Consider the following 15532-nt stretch of genomic DNA (forward strand, 5'->3'; position numbering starts at 1 on the left):
GACTATGAATTTAATATAGCTTCAATCGATACCCAAGATGCCTCCTAGGTGCTCGCCGGGCTCCGGCATATTCCTACCATTCTTATACCCGACTCTCTTCCGATCCGCTTCCTCGCGTATAATCGGCCGAGCGAGTATTACGACCACAACCCTGCACTCATCCAGCTCCTCCAATCCCAACCCCTCCTCTTCGAGTAGCACTGAGCCCTCGTCCTCGAGCGACGCCCTTCCGTCCTCACGCCTCAACCCGGCGCCGGACGATTACGCGCTATCGGCCTTCGCGGATAAAGCGCGCATTACGGTTCATGCAGGCAGCGGCGGTCATGGCTGCATTTCATTCTTGCGGGAGGCGTACCTAGATAACGGTCCCGCGAATGGAGGCGATGGCGGGTATGGTGGAAACGTGTATATCCAGGCCGTGCACGGCGAGACCTCCTTATACAAGCTGGCGCGACGCCGTGTCTTGCGCGCGGGGAGGGGCAAAACGGGGCAGGGAAGCAATCGAGGCGGCGCCCGCGGGGACGATTTCGTCATCCAAGTGCCGGTGGGGACAGTGGTCCGAGAGCTGAACCGTATAGACCCAGTTGTCGAGGAAAACGCAAGGTATCGCGAGGCAAGAGAAAAAGAACGCGAGTATATGCGACTGGTGAGGGAAGCCGATGCAGCGGTTGCTGAGGCGGAAGATGTGGAAAGTGCCATTCGCGCCGAATTGCCTGAAGCTCCCGAACACCCTCACCTGAACAAATTCCTACTGTATCCCGGGATATCGCATACCGAGCGACGGAGCTTAAGACTTCCCCGCCTCCCGCGCCGTGAGCGCTTGTACGTGCAACCTGATGGGCCCATTCATTTGGACCTATCGGCACCGACGCCGCAGCCCATATTGCTAGCCGCAGGTGGAATAGGGGGTCTAGGGAACCCGCACTTCGTATCGAAGGAACGTCCACGGCCCCTTTTCGCGACCAAAGGCGAACGCGCCGTAAGTCTACAACTAGAGCTAGAACTCAAGCTTCTCGCAGACGTCGGCCTAGTCGGTCTCCCCAACGCCGGCAAGAGCACGCTCCTGCGCGCCCTATCAAACAGCCGTGCCCGCGTCGGTAACTGGGCATTTACAACGCTCCAGCCCAACATCGGTACGGTCGTGCTCGACAACCACAAAGGACGCCCCGTCGTCGCTCCCCCGAAGCCCTCACCCCCTCAACCCCACTCCGTAATCCACGACGCGAAGTACGGGTCAGTAGTGATCTCGCAACGCGACCAGCTCGGTGCGCCAGCAGGCTTTACACCAGAGCCACGGACACGGTTCACCGTCGCCGACATCCCAGGACTAATCGAAGGGGCGCATCTAGACCGCGGTCTCGGCGTCGAGTTCCTGCGGCATGTGGAGCGCGCAGGCGTCCTGGCTTTCGTTGTGGATCTAAGCGCCGGCGACGCCGTAGAAGCGCTCAAGGCACTGTGGACGGAAGTAGGCTTGTACGCACGGATGCGCGAAGACGAAGAGCAGGAGCGGGAGGTCGCGGGGCGGATCGACTGGGAGGGGGACGGTAGCAGTTCCCCGAACACCCGCGGCGGAAGCGGTAGGATGGGCTTCGGTGGGCAGATGGTTGTAGCAAATTTCCCGGAGCCGATGACCGGTGGAGAAGGGGGTCTGCATATCGCAGCGAAGCCGTGGTTCGTAATCGCTACGAAGGGCGATTTACAGGGGACCGAACATAACTACGCCAGGTTGAAAGAATACCTAGATGCTGTTACCGATGAGCAGGAGCCACATCCTAGCGGAGTCGAGGGTGCGTGGGTGGAAGACTGTGCTGCGATACCCGTAAGTGCTATTCATGGACACGGTGTGGATAGAATTATACACTGGACAGTAGGCCTACTAGACGAGTGATGAACAGAGTAGTTTAGATCTCAGAAGCCGTTGGTAGCTGCATTTTATACATCTGTATGCTGCTAAATCCGAAATTGTATATAATGTACATAGAGCGACTGTTCGTATGATGGACTTCATAACAAGCAAAAATGCAAGCCTCCCTTTTCCAACACAAGTCTACGTTTCGTTCATAGCTTTGTGTTATGTAAGTCCTCGACTAACTTGAGCTGCAATTCATCGATTCAGACAAATTCAAATCGTTTGATACGATGGATGGACCGCCAGATAGGTAACGAACCATCTCTTAATTAGCCTCAACTTTAACATCCCCCGTTACCTCGTCACCGTTCTTTTCATCAGGCTGCTCGACTATCTCGTTTTCTCCATTAGTTTCCTCGACTGCGGGGGCATCTTCCATAGTCTGATCACCCTTAACCTCTTCATCCGCCTCAGTAGCATCCTCCTTCTTCGCCGACTCCTTCAACGTTCGGTTGATAACCGGCGAATTATCATTGAAGACGCGGAGAAGCATTGCAGACCGATCCTCCTTCGGCAGCATTAGGTTCAACGAGTGGAAGCTCTTCCATAATGGAAGCACCATGCGCTCCGAGAAATCTGGATCGCTTCCATCCGGCTCGACGATAAGGATACAACAGCCCATACCAATCTCTTTAGCCCTCTCGCCAATCTCGTTGAGTTTCTTCCAGTCGTCATCGATAAACTTGGGGAACATCTCCTTTAGGAGTCTACGGAAAGTCTCCTTGTTCGTCAGGCGGATGACGCGCTCCGGGCCGACGTAGCCTTCGATGATAGGCATGCCCTCTGATTGTATTCGCCATCTGCAAACCTCGGCAGACGGCGCATCCTGCTTCATGAACATCTTAACACCTCCATGCACAAACTTAACCCCACGACCTTCGTTTTCAGATAGGATGTCCCTAAGGAGCGCACTTGTGTAGTAGATGGCCTTTGCCGGTTCGCCTGTGGCATTTCGTACCATAAATCGATCTGAAGGGAAACGTGACGATACTTTGTAGAATCTTTGAATGTCCTGGATAACGTGGTGATCCGGTGGCAAGTACTTGAATGGCTCTTCGTAATTGCCATCTGATGGCTTGACTTTTCGGTCGGCTTGGGTATTGTTTTGAGAAGTAGTTTTAGGCTCCGGTTTGACTTCTTCTGTCTTAGATTCCGAAGGTGCTTGCTCTGTTTCGGTAACCACTTCAGGTTGGACTTCAAGCTTCTCGCTAGGAGGCGAGGCAGTCTTTTGCTTCTTGGCGTCTGGTTTTATCTCCGCATCCTCATCATCTAAAATCCTCTTGGCTCCAATAGTCGGTAGTACATCAGTCGGCTCACCTAAAGCGGCCTTCTCTTCTTCTATCTCTATCTTAGTCTCTGTTTCTGCTTTATCAACGCCATCAGAGCTGGTGGTATTGGCGGGGGCCCGATTTCGAGCCTCTGGCTTAGCTTTAAAATCTCCCAACTTTTCTAGTACTGTGATGAAAAAACCACCGGTATCCTGTTGATGAGCGTACACTCGCATGCAACGGTCCAGTGCTAGGGCAGAACAGTCGCTAGTATCTGGCCTGGGGAACATGGTTTCTGAAAGCTTGCCCGGTATTTGTCCCTCCGTTGTCAGGACGTGCTGCTGGACTTCTTCCCAACTGCTCCAAACGCGACCAGACTTGTCCATAATTTGCCATTGATGCATTCCCGGGCTTCGCTTCAGCAGAGGAAGTCTATCTTCACAGTCGACAATGTTAATTGTATAGGGACCGCCGCAGCGCTCAATCGCGGAAACGATAACCGCTTCATTCTCAACGGGGTTCATGCTGCACGTTGAATATACAACCCTACCACCAACTTTCAGCATCTGGAGAGCACGAACCAAAATCCGAACTTGAGTAAGATGAAGTCCCAACGCGTTTCCAGGTTGCCAATCCTTCCACAAGTTGATGTTCTTCCTCAGAGTTCCGTCACCTGAACAGGGCACATCCGCAAGTATCCTGTCAAATCTTAGGTACTGTCCCTTGTCCGGGTGTTTTGGGTCTGGCGGTAGCTTGATAGCTGGGTAAAGAGTTGCGTCGTGGTTAGTAACGAGAAGATTCGGCGAAGAAAGTCGCTTGAGTTGGTGGACAAGCATGTGACTCCTCTTGTAATCCGCATCATTGGCGATGAGAAGTCCAGTTGCGCGACCATCGTCATAAGAATTCACTGGAAGTTCAGCATTCATACCGAATCTCTGCATGTACTCCTGAATTCTTGCCTCCTCTCCAGCGTGGACCATCTCGAGTAGCTGAGCAGCCTTGCTTCCAGGCGCTGCGCAGAGATCTAGAACAGTCATCCCAGGCTTAAGGTCCATCAGTAGAGGTGGTATCATACTGACAACCTCCTGTCGGCTAATGTTGCCAATGGTGGTCTCGGAAACTAGGAATTTCTGGAAGGCGGCGAAGGGGGGAAACTTGCGAATGACATGCTTGGGGGTGTTCATAGAGTAGGCAAGCTGGTCGGGGTACCAGGGGACTGGTTGAGGGGCCTGTACGGGCTCGCCATCATAGCGCTCGATCTTAACAATATCAGGCACATATCTTGTTTCTAAAAGTCTCTTAACCGCAAGCGCGTGGCCTTTAGATCCGCAGAAACGGAATGAATTAGGCAGCTCCCTCTTCAATGCTTCCCAAAATTCGGGTCTTTCTTCATCTTCGAGGGGGAGCGCGCTGTTGTAGTACTTTTCCAGATTTGTGTTCTCCTTCACAATCTCGCTATATGATCGATACGGTGCAGGACCGTCGCCGCGAGGAGCGCGATTGGAACCGCCTTTGCGACCACCCTAATAGTGAATAGTTAGACCCATTTAATGTGAACACCAGATATTATTGAAGTAAATATTTACCCGAAACTTTTTGCGCCCCATTCTTAATTGTTCGCGAAAGCTGTTCGAATTGAGAGCTTGTCGAGAACTGTTGCAGGTAAATGTTGAAAGTTTTGAAGTTGAAGCTCTTCAGCAAAAATAGACGTCTGAGAAAGCTTAGTTGGTACCCCACTATCTTATCTGCCCCACCAAAGCTTTTACATGGTATTCAGCCCATTATTACGTAGAATCTGTTAATGTAATATATACCTCATTTAAGCATTAATATTCAATTAGGAGGATTGGTATTTCTCAACCCCGATTACCCGTAGCTCTTAAGAGTTGTTCTAGAAACATTTTGTTCCCGGAGAAAACAGTATATTTCAAAATAATTACCTGGTTACCTATGATTCTATAAGCGCTTAGCTTGCTCGAATAAGATAGATATAATAGGTTAACCAGGTATTCAGTACCTAGTTACCTTGTTGTCAACTTATTGGGATCTTAGTCTTAGGGATGATCAGAGAAAGTCATCATAGCATACTGCATAGCATTTCTATCTTACGACATTAATTACCCAAGCCAATGGTGTATCTAACATATCATATATCCTCCAACTTAAAATCCATCCTCGACTTGCTTTAATCTGTGCCTCTCAGCACCTTCAAGGCATGCTCAAATTGCTCAATGGCGTGTCCTAGCTTCTCCCTACGCACTTTTATAGGCGCGTCCTCGGCTGCAATCATGTCCAGCTGATCTTCGTTGAGGTTCAGCACCATCCGAGTACTAAAGATCTGGAGCGGGCTACCTTCGCCTCGCAGCAAGTGGTGGTTGACCGCTTGTTGGCAAACTACATCGACGAACCGTTTGCGGGAAAGTTTGTAGTAGCTCTTGAGCAGGTCATGCATATATTCCTGGACGTACTGCGAATTCGCCATGTTGAACGAAAAATTCTTCAACTGTGCCCAGGTCAAGTGTATCCCTGGCTCCGATTTAACGATAACGCCGTTATCATCCGGCATACCCAGGTTTTCCTCTGTTCCTAATTTTTCTATATTCGAAACCAAGCGACCGCTCTGGGCTTTTTGGAGAGTATCGTTGAAATAATGGTTAAGAGTTAGCGGGATGCCTTCACGCTCGATACTAAGTAGATATTTTGCTTTGTCCATAGCTTCACGGTAGGACTTTTGAAGCTCCTCAAGTAGGTATCCGCTCCAGAGCTCTTCACGTACACGCTCGTCGGGGCAGGTGGTTTCGAGGGCTTGAACAATAAAATGGTGAACAGCCCAAATAACTCGGCTCACGTAATCCAATGTGATAGGTTTCCATTTCTTGGACTGCTCCTTAAACATAGTCGATACAAGTGGACCCCCAACCTATTCAAAGTATAAGCTTGCTGAAATCTTCGAAGTATTGCATCCAACTTACCATCCCGAGTTCCAGCCCACGGCTATCCCTGTAAACTCCTGAGATATAATCCATAATGTCGTCCTGGCCGCTAATATCAGGCATAACAGTGTCCAAGGGGTCGAACATCTCTTCGAGTTCAGGGTAGGTGCCATCTTCAGGCTCGGGAACTTTGGTAGAGCGGTTCTTATTAATCTGTGGTATGAATCGCGTCTCGGTATCATCTTCCTCAGATGTAAAATTGGAGGCAAAAGATCTAGTGTGCCCGTTGATCGCCATGTCGTCTGAGTATTTCTCATTGGCTTCAACGACGCGAGTAATTAGCCTGAGATCGTGCCTTTCCTCGAATATCTTATTCCCGGTGTAGTATGCGTCGAGGGCGTCTCTAGCCAGTGTCTGGAATGCCTCGCTGATCCTGTTAAGGTACGCCCTCTGCGTATGTTGATTGCTCCTCGATTGTCCCATGTCATCCAACTGTGTTCTAAATCCTAACAACTCCCTGGCGACTTCCGTTTTGAGCTTTGGGAATTCCTTCTTAATAAGGTCAATGAGTAGATCACGAACGCGCGCCTTAAGTGCTGTGATGCCAGCTTTCCCGGTGTTTCGAAGAACTACCCAAGGACTTTGCGAGAAGAACCGTTTTTCATCGGCTTGACCTTGTTCGAGGGTCTTATCCGCATCATCAGGCCCACGATTCTTGACAATGTAATATCCAAGCAAGAGATCACTCCTGGTGCCTAGGACATGTGAAATGGCGATATTCTGCATTGTGCTCTCGATTGCCAGGTCGGGTTTCGTTAGAACGGCCATGGTACGGACCATTGAAGGGTCAGCTCTTTTAGCTAGCTTCAATATTTCTTGGGTCGCTGGATCGACCTAATGTATGAAAACATCTCGTATCAGCTTTGCATTACTACAATTCTAGAATCTTCACTGTTCTTTTTTTATTTAGTCGAAATGATAGGGCCATCACACTTACTACTGAGCGTTAGCTACTGTATACCTAGGTGGTTCCGAAACCGTTCTAGAAAGGGGGTTTCAAAAGAATAACACGGGATGTTTTCATACATACCATTGCTAGGCATGATTGCTAGTATGCTGAAAAGTGGTGATCATATTAGACAAGAGCCACTATCATAATGTAGGTTGTAACTTACATAGTTCTAGAGTCCTTCACTATAGCTCTAAGTTAGCAAACTATGATATATGTATATTAGATTGTGAAGAAGATTAGTTAATACAACATACTATAATTCTTGACCATGTTCATGACGAGTTCTATGTCGTCTTCAGTGGTGACGCCTAAATATTTCGTCAGTATTCTGTTCATGTTACTAGCATATTGGATCACGGCGAATCCTCACCTTCAGTCTCCTTGCGGAAAATTCCAGGAACATCAATAACCGTAAAATGCTCCTCCTGTAGTGCCTTATTAGCTATTTATCTCTAACGAAAGTATTGTATTATGTCACAGAGCTTACATTAGGACCAAGTTTCTCAATCTTGAGGATGTGCTCGCTAAATGCCGGAAGGGTAGAACCATCCGATAGTGTAGTATTTGTAGAGCTCCTTATCCCCATAGCTTCATTTGCCTGAATATTGCCGTTAGTAAATATGGATAAGATCTAAGCATGTCAGTCACTAACCTCTTTAAATAGCTGGGCAAGGCTTTCAGGTGACATCTCCTTTAGGGTACGATGGAATCTCTTGACACGTTCCTGCTCAAAGGCAGGGGAATCGGCGTGAGGTATGATAGAAACATTTATGCTTTCTACATTCTCACGACGACAAGTGATCTGAGTTGCGTAACGCGTACAGAGCTCGGCGTCTCGAGGGAACCCGAAACCTGTCAAACCTTCAAGCACCGAACTCTTTCCCGATGACTGATCGCCCACGACTACGAGCTAGGAAGTATCAGTGCTAGTCTATCAATTTCTTCGTCGGTGGATTCTCAACTAACTTACCTGAGGCAAGGCGACCTTCGTTCCAATGAGCTCACGCAATTTATCTACCTTAGTCAAGATGGCGAGGTTGCCATGGGTTGGCTGATCTTCCAGCGTAGTCCTTTCCATAGTGCTGCCCATGTTGATGATCTTTGTCATGGATTTAAATGTAGAAAATAACTAATGAAGTTGAAGTTTATCGAGATGGGTCAAATGCTTTAGATAATGAATGGGAGATATGAAGCAAGCGAACATTACGGGAGTTCTTGAATATATAGCCAAAATATATCGACAAGAAGCCCGGGTACCATAGCCTACTTAGTTTCCAAAGCTATTGCCTTGTCGACTCCTGAACCAAAGTTGACTTAACGTGTTGGCCAAGCATTGGGTGGCTGTTGTACTACATCTCACCCGTTTTCAAACGGAATAATTCGACCACATTGAAACAACGGGCTCATTGATAGGTTAGCTCCTGTGTCAATCCGCATATGGCATCCAGTTAATCAAGAAGTAAACCGGAAAGTCTGGGAGCCTTGCCTATCTACATTCATCTCATTTGCTTAGGCGATTGACTGCAAGGTGTGATAAGTGATGTGTAATATGCAAGTAGCAAAGGTAGTTTTTACACAAGTCTTTCTATGGCTCGGCAGGACTTTCTATCTTAGAATTGAGAGGGCTCCGACGAAGCCTTATGAAATGTTTCAACAGTTCTCCTATGGTTGCATGAATTTGCGGCCGAGTTTACGGCCAGGATAAATCATAGCCGCCGAGCAAGGTTCTAAGCCACATATCGAGTACCAACAACAAAGATATCGTTACCGAGTTAACATATATTATTCAGCTTCCTGTGTTTCAGAAAGTACCTAAATAAGCCATGTCGGCTATTTCGACCGGTGTAAAAACAGGTGCCCGAAGAGTCGGGATGCCGATAGCCCTGCCATCCCGCTTATCTACATCGACTTAAGAGGCGTGGGTAGTGGCGTTTGGAGGTCTGATAACCCGAAGGATGAGAAACATGAATAGGGCGGTTATAGCGTGCGCTCCATTGTGTTTTAGATTATATTCATAACAATGTAGATAGTTCCCGTCCCTAGGTAATTTCCAACCCAAATCATAGCCTCTATGACATATGTAACGGTAGTAACTATACACTATTTCCATAGCTAAGGCTGCCTAACTAGGATATTGAACTGTATCCCCTTGATAATAAAGAAGGCCTATGCAAATAGGTGTCCAATTGACATGGACTATAGGGCCTTTTCTCTCGGACCGGTAACCCTCTCGAAAGTCTCCAAGGCCATCGTCAAGGTATGCCGTCCCTGGGTCTTTCCCCTGAGCTGGGTATCGTAGTCGAGCATCTCAACAAACGGTACCCGAGCCGTAATCTCCAGCATCCGCAGGCGGCCCTTCCGCGTCTCCCGAAGCGTCGTTTGGAACTCGTATGGGTCTGGCGGGGCGTAGATATTGGATACGTTGACAATATCGCCTTCTTGAGCTTGGGTTTCTTGCATATCCCTGACTTCGAGGACGTGCCCCCCGCGACCTGTGTGTATGTCGTGCTGAACGGCACCTGCTGACACTTCGGGGCAGACGATTGTGACCCTCATAACTGGCTCGAGGATGCCAATCATACCTTGCTGGTGAGCTTCTTTGAGGGCTGATCTTACTGCTTTATTAGCTGCACCAACCAGGTGTGAGCTTGGAGTTGAGCTGGAATTGATCGAGGCATCATACGTGACTGTAACAAGGCACTGATGCATTGGTGAATTGCGACGAGGACCTCTCGCAAGTGCTGCTATTACACCATTCGTGAGATGTTGCCTTGTTTCCTCCATATTAGGTACGAGAACCTCCTTTGGAAACACGACCTGAATGATGTTGCCGTCTCGCTCGAGGTAGGTTCCTGATAACGTATCGTTATGATCCTCTTGTAGAGGCTCGATTACTACAGAACATGCCGCCTTACCAGATTTACCTGCTACCACCCCGTCGAAAACAGCTTGATGAGGAGTTGTCCGCGCGGTTAAACATTCTTTGTAATCAACGGAGATTTCGCCCCAGTAAGCCTCGGCTTTATAATGGTTCTCCAGACGATCACGCGCAACTTCTAAGTGAAGTGTACCCATCCCAGAGAGCGTATATTGCTCTGTTTTTTCATCTTTGGACCACCGTAGACTCGGATCTTCCCTGGAGAGATTCTCTAAGGCCGTCTCGAGAGCCTTTGCACCCGTTGGGTTGTACGCATCGAGAACAATAAAAGCCACAGCAGGAGGTATTTCAGGCGGTCGTACTTGTATAGTAGCAAGGTCTGTCTGTGGTGTTGAATTTGAATTAAAAGCAAGTAAGGTGTCTCCAGTCCTCGCAGCCTTTAGGCCCGTGATTGCACCTATTTGCCCCGGAGCTAGGTGAGGTATCTCGATGGTCTTCCCTGCCGATATTTGCATCATATTGAGAGAGCCTTCAAATTGCTGGAGATTAGCATTCCACATGCGGGTGTTTTTCTTGAGAACCCCGTAGTAAACCCGCACAAATGTGAGCATTCCTCGACGGGGGTCGTTGACTACTTTGAAAACCGACGCCAATGCTTCGATACGCGGCGGAGGCTTTTTAGAAGGCTTTGGTGCTTGAATGACGTGGCTAAGGGGTTGATATGTTCGACCTACCCGGACTTCGAGCTCGGGACGTTCTGAGGGACTAGGCAGATAGTCTGTGATCGCATCAAGTAGAGCGACAACGCCGGTATTTTTCAAGCTAGATCCCGTAAAGACGGGTATTATAGATCCATCGCCGGTATTAACAACACGGCGCATACTCTCTTTAATAGCTGTGTCAGGCAGGTCATTTCCGCGAGCAATCCACAGTTCCATTAACTCATCGTCTTTCTCGCAGAGTTGTTCAATCAACCGCTCCCGTGCGCGTTCGACCTCATCTTTGATTGTACCCTCGAGCGGTTTTCTTGCTAGTTCTTCAGGGGCGTCTTTGGTTCCCATCCAACTGACAACAGAACGACTGATTACATCTACTACGCCTTTTAAAGTCTCATTTTGCCACCAGGGTATCTGACAGACTAATGGCATACCGTTGAGCTTCAGCCCGATATCTTGCACGGACTTCTTAAAGGAGGCACCATCGCGGTCGAGTTTATTAACGAAGACAATTCGAGGTACTTTAAATTCTTGAGCGGATGACCAGACTCTCTCTGTGTGTGCCTCAACACCTTCGACTCCGTCAATGACGCATACGGTCCCATCAAGAACGGGTATGCAGCGTTCGACCTCAAATCTAAAATCCACATGACCAGGGGTATCAATCAAGTTGATGATATATTGCCGGCCATCTGGGTTTAGGCGTTCTTTAGGTGGCCAGTTGAAAGTAATAGCAGCAGATTGGATTGTGATTCCTCTCTGTCTCTCCATTGGCAAGAAATCGGTCACAGTGTCTCCCTGATCAACGTCTAGGGTACGCATCAGTCATAATATGTCAGGACGAACGTCTACTTAACTTGTTTTCTCTTTCTTCGAGGGTACTTAGACATAGATTATACATGGCTAACAACTTACTTCCTGCACGTTTTAAAGCGCCACAATTATAGAGCATCTGCTCTGTAGTAGTTGTTTTCCCCTATATAGCCGTGAGCGTCAGGGTGTATAAGATAATACTTATATCCATAAGAAACATACTGCATCGACGTGGGCAATGATACCTATATTTCGGACATATTCAATACCAGTGTCCCGGGGAGTAGCTGTATGGCTTGAGAGCCGCCTGACACTGAAGCGTGTCCTTCCATAGTGTCTTAAGTACGTTGACGAGAATATAGCCAACTGAGAGCACCTCAGGGGAGCTCGGCACGTGAGTGCGAGTAAGCTCATACCCGCAGATTCTAAGAAGCGAATGCCAGGTTCATTACTAGGTAAACTACCGAAAACTAGCAATGGATAGACTCGGCTTTCTATAAGCTATTCGGATCGAGTAGTTTCCTGTCGTTATAATTAACCTTTTGTTGGAGTTGGAGAAGTTTGAGAGGAAAAATGCCTATCATATAATTCTCTTGCAAAAAGCATCGCAACTCGATATAAAGTGCACAGACCAATGAAGTAGAAGTCATTAAGTAAGGGATAGTTAATAGCACTGTAACCAATAACTAATGACGCACGGACCAGTGCTTGAGCACCTAAACCTACCTAGGTAGGTACCTCTACTTTGTACTGCAACTACATTTTAGGGTAGGTGCATACAAGTAACAAAGTACCTAGACGTAGGCAGACGGCAGGACCTATTCCCCACCGATGATGATTTTAGTTCTACTTACGAAGGCAGCCCGTGTCCGACTTCATTATCATAACTTTTAAGTTATTGCTTGTTCTCAGCTAGTTTTGGTGAACTAGCTCGAGCATTGAGGTTACAGTTTAGACCTGCAAATTCTGATTATTACCTATAATCAACCATTGCCGTTCAGTAAATTTTGTGGAATGCGACCCCTTATCTAAATCTATTCTACTCTCCTGCTGGACCTTTTAACTTCTACCAGCCTTTCTTCCAACCGCCACTCTCTTTCAGGACGCAATGGATTACCGCTCTACGATAGCCGATGATGAGCATCCCGCAGGCGCTTCCCCTTGGGGATCATCATCGCCTGCGGCCTCCCCGCGCCGTAGCGAATCTACCTTTAGCTCTATAGGCAACGAACCACCGCCGTCCTTACCATATCAATATACAACCAACGACTCGAGTAATGGATTCGCGCATGATGACCCAAGCGTTAACGCTTTCAGACGGCCAGACACAGCCAGTAGCACGGCTTCTACGTCAGCATATGATCCCTCAGAACAATCAGCACCCTCGGAAGGACAACAGGAACAGCCTACCGAAGCTGACGCGAAGCAACCTCAGCCTCAACCTCAACCTCAACCGAGTACGCCGCCGAAATCGCAACCACAAGTAAGGTCAAGAGGCCCTCAGTACAAGTTGCAAGCAAAGATCACAGGATTGGAACGTACGGGTCGCAAAGATCCTATCTTGAGATTCGACGTACATGTAGGTTTCGACGTGAGGACGGTTTGCGCCTTATAATACTAATTTATCTAGACAAATATCCCTAAGTTCCGAACTACGCAGTTCCGCGACGTCCGCCGTTTACATTCCGAGTTTGTTAAACTCGCTGAACACCTCATATCTGCCAACCCCGATGCTCTAGTCCCGGCTGTGCCGCCTTCGGTTACATCGGCAGGCGCCGGAACCGATGAAGACGAGTCGAGGGTAAAAGCTCTCATGCAGAGATGGTTCAACTACGTGTGTAGTAATGAGGTTCTTATGAGAGATGACGAAATGGTTTTGTTTGTGGAAAGTGATTTTGGGTATAGTCCCATGGTCAAGAAGAAGCAGCCAGCAACAGGTGTACGGAGGAAGGTATTGAAGCAATTTGCACCACCCCCTGACGACACACCGGAGCTAGCAGAAGCACGACCAATAGTGAAGCTATTCTATCTGGGCTCGATGGATGCGGGACACAAGGTTGACAAACTCGTCAAGTCCCGTAGAGGTACGTCTACTCTTTTCTACGAGATTATCCTTAGTTAACATGACAATTAGGTCTGGGATTATCGGAGTCCGATTTCGGCGTCAAAATTGGCGCAATGCACATTCAGGAACCGCATCAAGGCCTAGCAAACGCATATCGGAAACTCGGCAAGATCGTACAGACGGTGGGTGACTATCATGCAGCCCAGGCGACTGCCGAAGCAACGACCCTTAGCGACCCGTTTCAGTATCACTCGCAGGATGCCTTCATCGTCAAGGAAACGCTGACGAATAGGCAACTGCTTATTCGCGAATTTCTACAAGCTCAGGAGACCACGAGGACCAAGCTTAACGCTGCGGACAGGCTAAGAGCCAGCAACACCGTACGACGGGATAAGGTAGACGAGGCCATCACCGCTCTAGACGAAGCGAGAAATGTCGAGTTAGAGCTAGCGCAGAAGACAACGAGAGTAACGCAAACGTTAGTGCAGGAGCGTCGTAAGTGGTTCGCGAGAACCGCCGCGGATCTGCGCCTAAGCATCCGCGAGTTCGTGACTCGTGAGATCGAGGCGGAGCGGCGCACCCTCGCGCTCCTGGAGAGTGTTCGGCCCGATATCAGAGCCATCGACGCCTCAGGCGGCCTAAGCAGACTAGGTCGCGAGGCCCACCCAACAATCCGCCGCGCCAGCCTTGCAGCAAGCCAGGGACCCAAAGGCGACTCTTGGAGCGGCGTGCCCCGGCGCACGGACAATAGGAGTATGTCGGGTAGCTTCATGTCTAACGTGGCCGAGGACGAGGACGGAGAGAACGCGCAGCGTCCGGGGTCGAGGGCGCTCAGCGGCACCACCATTAATCCGAGCCTGGCCGGTCTTACAGAGGAGGATGACGAGGACCGCGTGGACGCCAGAAATGCTGCGAGTCGGTTGGCAACGAGCACATTCTAAGACGCCGACACAAACGAAACTGACTTATCGGGGAGGCGGGTTACTAATAAGAGCCGGAATTGCCCCCCTTTCTCTTCACCGCAACGAAGAAAAACTTTTGTCGTCGTATACCTATGTAGTCATTGTATGTATGTACGTGGGATGGTTCTCCTCCCATAACCCTTGATCCCAGACCAGTTTTTTTCCCCCGGTGTTCAATGAAATCAGAAGCGTAGCTTGCATGCTTGCCCCTCTTGGCTAGTTGATCTCTTCTCGCCTGTTCCTCGGCCGTGATCCTGAAAATTACAGATCAGATATGTACCTGGCAAGGAACAGCAAACCCTTACGACGCCTTGGTGTCACCCCGAAAGTAGGATCATATTCCGAGCACGACCGGACGTAGAGAGCTTGCTTGGCTACCTTTTCGGTGCGACGGTATCTGCGGTGCCCAGCCGCACTACGGTAGTATGGACATGCAAGATACGGCGCTCGCAGTAGCCTGTTTCATGCGGCCGTCGCTCATGCGCGTTCGTCAGCTTCTCGTCAGATCCCTCTAGACGACCGGTATTTCCTATATAATACGTATCTGCAGCTCACACCAATATGGAACTATAAGGTGGCAAAGATTTTTTGGTGATTCACCACCAATCAATCCTCATGTAAGCCTAGAAAGATCAATATAGTTATGTGCCGACACAATTATCCTCTTCGTATTCCTACTCTCTTGATGTGAAATTTATGTATGGCGTCATCGGGTAGCTACATGGGATGCAGTATATAGTATCGTCGTACCCCCGCTGCCCTCGAGAGCTCGGATCATCGTCTTCTTGCTTCTATAACCGTGTAGGAGAGCTACACAAGCTAGACATGCATGCACAGCACATTTCCTATGCATACTAACCTTTAGGTTAAAAAACTTCGATCCAGTGTGTTAAGTTTTACAATCTATACATGTATTCGTGGATATATCGTCAGACCTAACTGTTTTTGCCTCCTCGGCCGAAATTGGACACTGCTG

At 48.8% G+C, this 15532-nt stretch overlaps 5 protein-coding genes across 5 annotated transcripts; 2 read left to right on the forward strand and 3 right to left on the reverse strand.

Moving 5' to 3' along the window:
* Positions 1–37: 37 nt before the first annotated feature.
* On the forward strand, positions 38–1888 carry GL218_04055 (putative GTP-binding protein P8A3.11c, mitochondrial; the record flags this gene model as incomplete). The annotated part of the gene is made up of 1 exon (XM_033580636.1): positions 38–1888. One exon carries the CDS (start codon positions 38–40, stop codon positions 1886–1888), a length of 1851 nt encoding a protein of 616 aa, XP_033436380.1.
* Positions 1889–2174: 286 nt separating this feature from the next.
* GL218_04056 (Multisite-specific tRNA:(cytosine-C(5))-methyltransferase trm4a) lies at positions 2175–4784 on the reverse strand (the record flags this gene model as incomplete). The annotated part of the gene is made up of 2 exons (XM_033580637.1): positions 2175–4700; positions 4764–4784. 2 exons carry the CDS (start codon positions 4782–4784, stop codon positions 2175–2177), a joined length of 2547 nt encoding a protein of 848 aa, XP_033436729.1.
* A 578-nt stretch (positions 4785–5362) lies between these two features.
* On the reverse strand, positions 5363–8212 carry GL218_04057 (Interferon-induced GTP-binding protein Mx; the record flags this gene model as incomplete). Its single annotated transcript, XM_033580638.1, has 7 exons — positions 5363–6097; positions 6150–6994; positions 7377–7430; positions 7493–7547; positions 7610–7720; positions 7775–8032; positions 8093–8212. 7 exons carry the CDS (start codon positions 8210–8212, stop codon positions 5363–5365), a joined length of 2178 nt encoding a protein of 725 aa, XP_033437427.1.
* A 1106-nt stretch (positions 8213–9318) lies between these two features.
* GL218_04058 (Ribosome-releasing factor 2, mitochondrial) lies at positions 9319–11943 on the reverse strand (the record flags this gene model as incomplete). The annotated part of the gene is made up of 3 exons (XM_033580639.1): positions 9319–11525; positions 11632–11692; positions 11752–11943. The coding sequence occupies 3 exons, from the start codon at positions 11941–11943 to the stop codon at positions 9319–9321; spliced, it is 2460 nt and encodes an 819-aa protein (XP_033437429.1).
* Positions 11944–12637: 694 nt separating this feature from the next.
* GL218_04059 (Vacuolar protein sorting-associated protein 17) lies at positions 12638–14535 on the forward strand (the record flags this gene model as incomplete). The annotated part of the gene is made up of 3 exons (XM_033580640.1): positions 12638–13108; positions 13160–13613; positions 13664–14535. 3 exons carry the CDS (start codon positions 12638–12640, stop codon positions 14533–14535), a joined length of 1797 nt encoding a protein of 598 aa, XP_033437428.1.
* Positions 14536–15532: the final 997 nt, after the last annotated feature.

The sequence above is a fragment of the Daldinia childiae genome (genome assembly GCF_008694065.1).
Source record: "Daldinia childiae strain JS-1345 chromosome Unknown Scaffold3, whole genome shotgun sequence".
Classification (NCBI taxonomy): domain Eukaryota; kingdom Fungi; phylum Ascomycota; class Sordariomycetes; order Xylariales; family Hypoxylaceae; genus Daldinia; species Daldinia childiae.